This window comes from Delphinapterus leucas, chromosome 4 (assembly GCF_059928025.1).
Source record: "Delphinapterus leucas isolate spDelLeu-1000000601 "Yukka" chromosome 4, BTC_Dleu_Yukka2, whole genome shotgun sequence".
Taxonomy (NCBI): domain Eukaryota; kingdom Metazoa; phylum Chordata; class Mammalia; order Artiodactyla; family Monodontidae; genus Delphinapterus; species Delphinapterus leucas.
In genome coordinates, this window is record NC_143132.1 from 30,123,812 (window position 1) to 30,135,176 (window position 11,365).

At 38.4% G+C, this 11,365-nt stretch overlaps 1 protein-coding gene across 1 annotated transcript; it reads left to right on the forward strand.

Moving 5' to 3' along the window:
• Positions 1-1,424: 1,424 nt before the first annotated feature.
• On the forward strand, positions 1,425-3,041 carry LOC111177240 (serine/arginine-rich splicing factor 6-like). Its single transcript, XM_022578829.2, is given in 2 exon segments — positions 1,425-2,118; positions 2,151-3,041. Coding segments are annotated over 2 exon segments (1,041 nt in total). The 5' UTR covers positions 1,425-1,904; the 3' UTR covers positions 2,978-3,041.
• The last annotated feature ends 8,324 nt before the right edge of the window (positions 3,042-11,365 follow it).

Below are 11,365 nucleotides of genomic sequence, written 5' to 3' on the forward strand. Positions count from 1 at the left end.
TCTAACATGTTTCTCTATTTCCTGTATTTTCTATAAACTGGGAGTTACGTCTAGAAGTTTGATCAGGTTGGGGCCAAGTTTTACAGGCACTCAGTCACAGTTAAGACTCTCCCCTGTAGCCTTGGGCTCACCTGAACCTCTCCTCACCTCCTCAACCTTCAGCTTTGCATAAGATGCAATCCCAGGCTGAGAATAAACTGGTAAAATTCACAGAGCAGCTAAGAATCGTTCTTCATTCAGCTGGGTCTGCAGAAAAGCCTTGTAATTGCGTTTCATTAGTGTGTCAAGATGTTCCTCATTATCCCAACAAATATTCATTTGGAAAATGTTATTTGTACAATGTTAGAAATTAAGATATTAAATAAATACACTGTTGAAAAGATGCTATCATTGGCCTTTTAATTTCTATTATTGAAAAATCATAGATGATTTTTGTTGATGCCTTTGGAAAGTCATTTTATTCTTTTAAGTCTTTTTTCTTTTTCTGTAACCCTCCATAAAGTTCTTCTGAGTGTCAATTTTCCTTGAAATCTTACCTCCAACTCAGTTTCTTTACCGTCAGGTTGACATATGGACTGTATTCTCCTTCAGAAAGGGAATATTTTAAAATTTTCTTTTGCTTATTACTGAGAAAACCCAGGGGGCAGATAGATGAATATTGGGACGCACTATTAACCTTCCTTTTTTCTCTTTTCCTCAGTGGTTTTCCATAGCAACAGCTGACTAATGATAGCACAGATCAGCCCTCAGTCTCAGACACACACACAAGTCAGAGGTGGTGTTATTATTTTGCATTTTTTTCCTAAGACAGTGATATGGATGAAAGCACCTAAATTCGACCTTTTCTCTCTCTTCTCATGGTTGTTCATTTCTACCTTATTTCAAAATTGCTCTTCCCTGACCTTCTGTTTGAAAATAAACACTCTTACTAGTTGATCTACATCCTTTGATGTCAACTATTTCTAATCTGGAGTGTTCAAGTCAGTAGTTTTCCTTAATTTGTGGCTAATTATAGTTCTTCTTTTAACTCAGTTTAAAATTTGGTTTCTTCATACCTTCCGACCTTCCCCCTCTGTGACTTTCTATTTCTCTGCAATTCAACAAAGTGTTCAGATGAAAGGGAAAAAATGATGCTTGAAGTCCACTTGATTTGTTTCCATGTTCTTGGGGCTATTTTGACTTTAAGAAATTGGTGTGTTTATTATTTCACTCCTTAATATATTACCTTTGTTTCCAATCACCAAACAAAAACAGAACCTGGACTACTTCTTTTTTTTTTTTCAAAACAAAGCTGGATACTGGTGATTTTCAGCTTATCCAACCAAATATACACACATTGTTTTTGATCTCTCTTTTATATCTTTTCACATAAAACCTAAGCTTTTCTTTGCTCCTTTACTTAAAAACCGCTAAAAATATTTATTACGTACCTATTCTGTGTCAGATATTATGTTATGTGTTAAGAATACAGTGAGTAAGAAATAAGTTTTTTCCTTAATATGGTTGAACTCTACGAAAAGTTAACAAGTGAACAGGTAATTCCTTTCCGTCAAACATTCATTCCCTTCTCTTTTGCAGTGAACACAATTTTTGCCAACTGTAACTTGCAGAAAAACTAAAATGTCTCCAAAGGAACACGTGCAGTTTCTTGATTATTCATTTATGTCCAGTTTACTCTCAGATGCACTTACAGGTTTTAAATTGACCGACAGTGTGTGGTGCTGAGAGCCACAAGGCAACAAAGAAAGTGAAAAGTCAAAAATACACAAAGCTGATGGTGCTGATCCGGCCACCGCTGCGGTGGGAGGTGCGTGTCCGGGTTCTCACTGTCCCCGCCCCTGCCCCGCAGCTTCTGCCTCTGCGGTCCACCATTCGACAGCCGACCCTTGGGCCCCTCGCCCGCCATGGAGATGCCACGTGTCCACATAGGACGCCTGAGCTACAACGTCCGGGAGAAGGACATCCAGCGCTTTTTCAGTGGCTATGGCTGCCTTCTCAAAATAGACCTTAAAAAGGGGTATGTCCTTGAGGAGTTCGAAGACTGTGGCGACGCCGGCGATGCCGTGTATGGGCTGAACGGCAGGGAGCTCTGCGGCGAGCACGTGATCGTGGAGCACATGATCGTGGAGCACGTGATCGTGGAGCATGCTGGGGGCCGCGCCGCGAGCGTGGCGGCTACAGCTACGGAAGCCGCAGTGGTGGAGGCAGATACGGCAGTCGGAGAACCTCTGGCAGAAGTGAATCTGGGCCACCTGTACGCACAGAATTCAGGCTTATTGTAGAACACCTTTCTAGTCTTTGCAGTTGGCGAGATTTAAAGGATTTCATGAGACGAGCAGGTGAAGTAACCTATGCGGATGACCACGAAGAACGCACAAATGAAGGCGTCAGTGAGTTTCGCTCCTACTCGGACATGAAGTGTGCTTTGGATAAGCTGGACGGTACAGGAATCAATGGGAGAAATATTAGACTAGTGGAAGATAAACCACGAACAATCCACAGGCGGTCTTATTCTTGAAGCAGATCAAGGTCACGGACTAGAAGAAGGTCACGAAGTAGAAGTCGTAGGAACAGCCGCAGTAGATCTCGAAGTATCTCAAAAAGTTGCTCCCCGTCCAGGTCTCGGAGCAAAGGTCGATCACGTTCTCGTTCAAAAGGCAGGAAATCTAGATCAAAAAGCAAATCTAAACCTAAGTCTGATCGAGGCTCCCGTTTGCGCTCTCGAAGCAGATCGAAGGATGAATATGAGAAGTCTCGAAGCAGGTCTCGTTCTCCATCTCGTTCCCCCAAAGAAAATGGGGAAGGTGATATAAAGTCAAAACCTAGATCAAGGAGCCAGTCTCGTTCCAAGTCACCCCTACCTGCACCACCCCCAAAGGCCCGTTCTGTGTCCCCTCCACCAAAAAGAGCTTCAAGATCCCGTTCTAGATCTCATTCAAAGTCAAGGTCACGATCCAGATCGAGCTCCAGAAATTAACCCACAACTCTACATTCTTTGCACACTATTACAGAACACTTTCCTACTTGCTTAGGCAGTTACTCTTCCGCGTTTGTACTTGGCCTCTTCTGCAAGAAGAATCTCCTGGAAAAAGGGGCATACAAAAATTGGATTTGTAGCCAAATTTGATGAAAAAGATGAGGTCAAGGATCCTCTCCCTTTGTAGAATCAAGATAACTTTGATTTTATAGCTTTTGAGCTAAAATAACTTTTGTAAAGATTAAGCTAATTTAGGTTTTGTTTTTTTTTAAGTACTTCAGCAGGATCTGCTGCAGCGGTTTCTGTCATTGTTATATTTGTTTGCTTAATTTTAAATTAACCGTTTCAAGCTTTGAACACTTAGGGCTTTAGAGGGAGAACCCAATTTCGAATTATGTTGGCTTTTTATAAAGCTTGAGTTATGTAAGATTTCAATAAATTGAATAGGTCACTCTTAAATTCCTTTAAATATTGATTATCTGCTGTCTGTGGAAATAATGTAAATTCTACTTAAGTGTAAAACAAGGCAAGTCTCAGACCAGCAATAAATTATTCAATTTGGATAACATTATTTTGTCCTGTTATTCAAATTTACCAAAGTCATATTGGCCCCTTAAACAGGTTAAGTTAAAAATAAAAGATTTTATAGTCGATCTGTTATACAATTTTGCCTAAATTAATAGATTTTTAAAATAATGAAACCGTTTTCAAACTTAAATTGATTGAACTCTTCAAAAAATAGTTCCTATTACTTGGGATCTTATCTAGCCTGGTAATCCCACTTTCTGGAAGTGGTCGTTGTAATTAGTGTTTTGTTAGAATAAGATTCCGTGGTCTCTAATGTTTGTTATGTAAAAATTTCTTTGATCAGAAATTTGGTGTGTTATTCAAAATGGAAAAGCAAATATTGCATTTTCTACTGGAAGATCCTTAACAGACACTTAAAACAGATCGCTTGATAAATCAGTTACTGATTAAATTAAAATTCCACCTAACAATCAGCCCCCTTTAGTTAGTGGGGTTCTGTGATAATTGGTTAGATCATCCTTGTAAAACTTTATGTGGTTGGCTTGGAAAAAATTTAAACGGGTTAACCCTAAACTTTTGTATTTCATCATGAAGGGTAATGAATACTGTGGGAACCAAATTTTATAATACTGCAAATTTGTAGGAGTTACTGGGTTACCAATTAGTCCATACATCCGTTAAGCCTAGTTAATTGAGATTGCAGTTTGAGAAATGAGTTACCTTATATATATATCTCTTTCTCCAGATTCTTTAAATAAGGTAATTTCATTTAAAGCACTCATTAATCTTAGTCTGAAATCAAGATGTAGGTTATTTGGCTCAGCTTTAACATCTTCCTGGGAGCTGTCACTCTATATAAGGTGTTAAGGGCTGGGTAGTGTTAGGGTGTGGTGGGTACCACTCATTGTGCTGCAGGTGTGCCTAGAAAGCATCATAATCTAGAGTTGGTTTGTAGGTTCAGATACCAGAAGGCAAGCCTAGTAAAATTGAGACTGCATGGAAAACGTTGAGTCAAAGATCTAGATGCCAAAACAATACTGTAACTGGGAGTGTTTGCTCATGTAAAAAGACTTGTTCTAATAATTTCTGGGCTTCCTGTTATGAAATCTTAGAGCCTAGTCTTAGGAACATAGTACCCCAAAAGGTTGATGCTTCTTCTAAGACCTTATTTTCTTTAATGCTTTAGATATATATATTTTTTAGATGTTCATAGGAAATATGGTTTTTTTTTTTCAATATAAACTTCAGATTTTGAGAGGAGAAACTGGTACCTGTAATTGTAGTTCATTGTTTTGCCTGTTTGAAAGAACAAAAGTTAGGACACTTATATGAGGAAACAAGCCTCCACTGCCTTTCAAATTATGTTTAAGGACAAGTTACTTTTAAGAATTGGCTTTGACCAAAGTTCTCTTGTTTTCAGGCAAAGAACAAAAGCTTTTAAAACCACAGCCTTTTAAAATGAAGGAGGGGAATACTACAGTGTGAAATTAGGCTTTCTAAAAGTATGCAGCATCCTTCAACTGGGCTTTCTTGTGTCGATATTCCATCACATGGTAATAGGCAGGTTTGTTTGCATTGTTAGCTGCCCCTCCCGCCCCCCCCCACCACGTGGGTAATTGTATAGGTAAATGTCTGCACCCATAAGAATTTAGCAGCAAAGGTCAGCTTATTAAAATTCTAGCTCCTATCCCACACCTGTGGACCTGCATCATTGGACGTGCTAAACCACTGTATTTATAGCACTGGCCCACTTGACCAATGAAACGTTTAGTTCCTTGCTAACTTTTAAGTAGAATCTGCGTCTCTACAACTTGCCACATGTTCATCTATGGCTAGATGGAGTATTAAGCTGGTGGAGAGCAAACTAGAAGTGAATGATAACTGGATCCCCCTTTCTTTTACGTGATAGCGTGTTGACATGTCATAATGCCTTTATGGCCAGTTCAAGTCCTTCCTGCTCCTGTGACTTAAGGTTCCACTCCTGTGTTGTTACCATCTTTTCTCTTGGTATCTTCTTTCTCCCACTTTGTTAACTTGCTTTGTGCTTTATTGCTTCAATAAAATGTTCACTGAGGGAAAAAAAAATACACAAAGCTGCTTATGGTGAAAATTTAGATATAGACATCTAACAGTTATAGGCTTGTTCGGAGTTTTCCCTGTAATACGTTTGAAACTTTACAAGATTACATACCTAAGAATCAGAATTGTATTCTGTGCAACTTATGAAAAGTGAGAAGTGATAATTTACATTCTTGACTTAGGCTGATAAATGTATACTTTGTGGCGGGAACATATAACTGGGACTCTACCAGCAACAGAGAGCTGTCAGAAGGCTCTCTTGCAGCTCTACCAGCTGCTGCCCCCAGTGCCCCCATCCTACCTCCAAGCTCACACCCATCATTGCTCATACCAAGAATGAAGCTACGTAGGTACAGAGGGTGAATATCTTCCCTTTTATGTCCTTCCCACAACTTCAAGAAATGTACACAAAAATTGCATTCGTAAGTTTGAAGTTCAAAATGTGACCCACAACACATTCTCATATTCAGTTGCAGATTTCCTTACATTATTGGAGAGCTGGTAACCATAAAGTAATATGATGGATTATAAGCTTTTTCTCAATGTATCAGTGGACTGAGAACTTGGCTCTCCCTCCACTTTAAATGTACCAGCATTCTCTCCTGCACTATTCTTTCTTCTTTAATCCTCTCTCCCAACAATTCCTGGTGAACGAATCTCCAGAGAATCATAAAATCATAGAAAATTATAACAAGAAAAGACCTGAGAGATCATATTTTCCATTCCCTTTATTTTAGAGATGGAGCTGAGACTCAGTTTTCTGTAATTTAACAGGTATTGTGACCTAAGCACAGTGTTCATAAGAAATGTAAATGTTGTTAGGAGGAGACCTTTCCAGACAGAATGATATTCTGGAATGGTCTGCAAGTGCCTGCAGGTAATTAGGCAGCTGGTGTATTGCTTGATCTCCAAGTCAAGTTTAGGTTTTCTCTTCTTGCTTTAAAAGGGAATATTGCTCTAAAGGGACAGTGAGTGTTCGACACAGTTAAAGAAACAGAGACCAGACATATAAGACTCCTTTTTAGTGAGATTATGTATTTAACTTTAAAAATCACTTATCTACATTGCTTTCTAAAGTGGGTACCCTTTTGTCCTCATCATGATCCATGATCATCCTTCTGAAAAAGACTTGGAGGCACAAAAGCACCAGTGGTCACATATCTTGCCAAATAAAGAACCAGGAGTCAAACAAGCTTATACCTAAATGGTTTTATGCAATCTACATATATGTTGCTCTCCTGCCATGGCAAATACCTAAATTTTTGCCTGAAATGGGAAATAGTTTTATGAGAGAGATGCGAAAGTACTCTGTTCACATTTTACATCTCATTTAGATTTAAATAAACCTTAATATTATATTTTATAAAAAGTTACTGACTGTCATTTTGGAAAGTCCTGAAGTTTATCTTATTTATCACTTCAAGGAGAGTTCTCTCTTTTTAAATCTTTATGCCCTCTATCAGTCATGAGGGGGAGAGGCCCTCTTTTGTTTCTATATTTGGCAAAGAAACATTGGCATGAGGTTTAGAATATGTTGAAATCACTTACTGTTAAATGGAATATATAGCACTATATTCGTTAGATATTATCAGACAGGCTTCTGTAACAGAGACCAAAAATAACAGTTGTACATAAAAGAATCTTGTAGGAAGACAATCCATAAGAAGTATAGAAGCACCAGCATGTCACCCAGGTAATTTCGATATTTCTGCTCCAAAATACCTACTTGGAACTTATGATCTCTATATTCCAAAAAGAAAGAAAGATAGTGAGAGATAGGAAATCGGGAGACGTGCTTCTCACAACTAGGTCAGGCCTAGTTGTGAGAACCTTAAAGATTAAGAAGTCACCCCAGAAGTTCCACACAACATTTTTCATACATATATTATTGGCCAGAAATTAGTCACATGGCAGCACCTGCCTGCAAGGCAAGCTGGGAACTAAGGTCATTTATCCATGATCATATGATGGATTGACATATTCAAATTTCCTGTTTGTTAAAAAAGAAAATATATTCTATGGCTGTGCTATCAGTTCACATCTTATCTAAATGTTATTTTTAATAAGCACATAATATTTGTCATTATGTTTTTTTGGAATTCAAAAAGATCAACTTCTCTTATAAAGTAGAAAACAAAAACAAACTTAAACTCCCTAATGCACACAGCTGAACAAGCACTTACTGAATACTTAATTACAAGCTAAAGTCAGTCCTTGGCCAGAGGGATCAAAGCTGAATTATCATTTATCCCAGCGGTCCCCAACCTTTTTGGCACCAGGGACCGGTTTCGTGGAAGACGTGTTTCCATGGATGGGGGCGGGGGGCAGGGAGGATGTTTCAGGCGGTAATGCGAGCAATGGGGAGCTGCAGATGAAGCTTAGCTCGCTAGCCCGCCACTCACCTCCTGCTGTGCGGCCCGGTTCCTAACAGCCCGAGGACCGGTACCCCTGGTTTATCCTTCTCTCAAAAATCTATAATTTGGTGAAGAAGAAAGAGATATAATCTCATCATGTTACACAATGGGAAATATTTTTAAGAAGCAATAGCTATACAAAGAAGAAGTAAATGCCATGTGAATAGAGAGTGGGTAGGGGAAGGTATTGGAAAAATTCCCGAGAGGAGGTGAAATATGATCTGGACTCAGAAGGCTGAGTAGGATTTCACTGTAAATCAAGAAGAGAACAAGACAGACAGAAGTAATAGGTTTCCAAAACCTTATTGCATACCTGTTTATGTTCAACATATAATGATGGTTCAATGCTTGAAGATAAGAAGTGAATGGATGGCCAGAAATACAAGGATCTAGATCAGGGTCATTAAACACCACCCCACTGCCAAATCTGACCTGTCGTCTGTTTTTGGTAAATAAAGTTTTGTTGGAACACAGCCACACCCATTATTTACATATTGGTTATGGCTGCTTTCACACTACAACAGCAGACTTAAGTAGTTGCTACAGAGTTGGTATAGCCTATAAGGAAGAAAATATTTCCCGTTTGGCCTCTTATGGAAGAAATTTGCTGACTTCTGATCTAGATTAAAGACATTTTCACAGGTATAAAGAATGATCTGATTGTTTCAAGAATTAATTAAAATGTAGGATATCCACCTCCCAAATTCCTTGGCTGCAGCTACATAGCAAAGCGAAGTGGAGGGTTAAAGGTGGATAAATACACTACAGTCAGGAGATAAGTTCAATAGACTAGCTTGACATCTTAAAAGAAACAATTACCATTGTAGCCCATCTAAAAATGCCAAATGTCCTAGATTTTACCTTTCTCACTCTTATGTACCAGGGAATTTGCATGTTATGGTATTAGAAACTGCCAAAGTGACAAACATGGACTTTATACCCTTGTCAGAAGTGCTATAAGACAGAAACAGAGAGGGAAAAGGAAGCAAATTGTCAAGTATGTGTTTCCGTTTAAGACTGCCCCCCTCCCCCCTTAAAGTTTCTGGCTTAGCGTTTAGTATCTTTGATCTGGATCAGTCCTTCTCTTTTCCCAGTGTTCTGATGCACTGTTGCACTTGACAAGATCAGTACAATTCGAATGGAGGAGAGAGAATCAAGAAACTTATATCCCCAAAATAAGTAAGTCAGCCTAAAAATCTAACAACAGACTCAAGGACCAACTCAAATAGAGATCCTTTATCTTTTTTAATCACAATATAAATACATCTTTAGCCCTTTCCATGTCAGGTGACAATAGAGTAAAGTGGTTGCTTCTCTTTCTCTATTACGTATTTGTTCTGATCAATTCTCAATGAACTGGATCATTGATCGCCAGCACATCAGAAGGATTTACGTTAATATCATGATAAATAGGTTGGAGTAGTATAAGAATACTGGATAAGAATCAGGATGCTTACATTTACTGAGTTTTATAGCTGGAAGGATCTTAAAAGTCAACGAGTCCAATTTCTCATTTTACACTGGAGGAAACCCAGATCCAGACTGATAATATGACCTACATATTACTCCAGGTCTATTCTACCAGGGGACCTTGGAGACTCTAATTCTCCTCAACGTCTGCTTTTTTCAATTAAAACGCACATAAGTCAAACAATCCCAAGAAAATTCTGCATTACAGGATGCTAGCAGCCCACATCTTTTTAAGTAAATAAATAAACCCTTTTAAATTTTAAGAGTCAGTCTGAATTTTAGCTTCAGGGTTCAGAATGTAACATTTCAGATCTGGACTGCTGTCTTTGATAAGGAGAGTCCCCACTATACTAGAGAAAAAATTACATTCTGTCCTTTTCTTTCTTTTTCTTTTTCTTTTTTTAAAGACAGGAATGGGGGAAGCAAGTCTTCAAAGCAGACATACCTGAGTCCAAATTAGAAAGCTTTTACTTACCAATTCTGTATCTTGTTTAAGGTAAGTTTCTCAAATTCACGAGTCTCAACTTTCTCAATGGGAAAATAGCAATAATAATACCTACATTTGGGCATCATTTTGAGACTTATAATAAGGTGTCTATAGATAAGCACTATATTCAGCACATAATAAATACTAGAGAGATGGTAGCTTAATAAATGTATTTTCTTTTTTCTTTACCTTCTTCGTCTGCATTTCTCCTTTGACACTGACCTTTAAAAATATCCCATCTTTCGGGCTTCCCTGGTGGCGCAGTGGTTGGGAGTCCGCCTGCTGATGCAGGGGACACGGGTTCGTGCCCCGGTCCGGGAAGATCCCACATGCCGTGGAGCGGCTGGGCCCGTGAGCCATGGCCGCTGAGCCTGCGCGTCCGGAGCCTGTGCTCCGCAATGGGAGAGGCCACAACAGTGAGAGGCCCGCATACCGCAAAAAAAAAAAAAAAAATCCCGTCTTTCTATGTTTGCGTCACTTTATATGGGGCTATTTCAAATATGGTAAAACTCATTTTTATTTATAGAGTTAGGAAAAGTGATCAATGTTTATAAGCCACTTGGCAATATAATTTGTTCTTACTTTGACTCTATCTGCATCTGCTTGTGGCCTTGAAATTAGCAGTTTTGACTGAAGTGATCGATTCTGCATAAAAAAATTCAACTTGATTTTTTAAAAAAATTTTTTAAACTCATCTGAACTGCAGAAATTAACCTGTTTTGTCATAAGGCAGCCAGAGCTCTAAGAATGGCATTTTATGTTGTGGATTATATGTAAAATAAAGTTTTTCCTCTGTATCCAGTATGTTATAGCTCCCTCCTCACCTCCAGCAGCTGGTATGTGCCTGGGATATGTAAAATCATTTCAGTATTGGCCCAAGTACAGCATAAAGCAATCATAGAAGTAAATCTGTTCTCTCCAGCTCGTTTTGTGTCTTCAAGAACCAAATGGAATTTTCCTTGAAATTATCCAGTTTGGGGCATTATTCACATCATTGCTTGTTTTCTAACCCAACTGTTGTCTCATGTGTGTCTGTCTGTCACGCTCTGTGTCTTTCTTATGTAATAAAATAGATCTGACCAGAAAGGAGAATCAAAGTTATAATTGTAAAAATTAAATTAATTTGAAAAGTGAAATTTCAAGCTAAAAAACCTCATCAGGTAAGTTCTTTTTTGTTTATAAGAGAGTTCTAAAAGTATATAGATTTTATGCGGCATTTTCAAGTGCAGGAATAACAAGCAAAAAGCCACTCTAATACCAACAACCCAAAAGAAATTATATATTTAGACAAATAACTTGTGTTCATGGCATATTGAACTAAGATTTTGGTAAATGCCCTATCTCCATTTAGCTGGGGCAATTCATCCATTTATGCTACATTCACTATATTACTTATTAGCATAAGTTGAA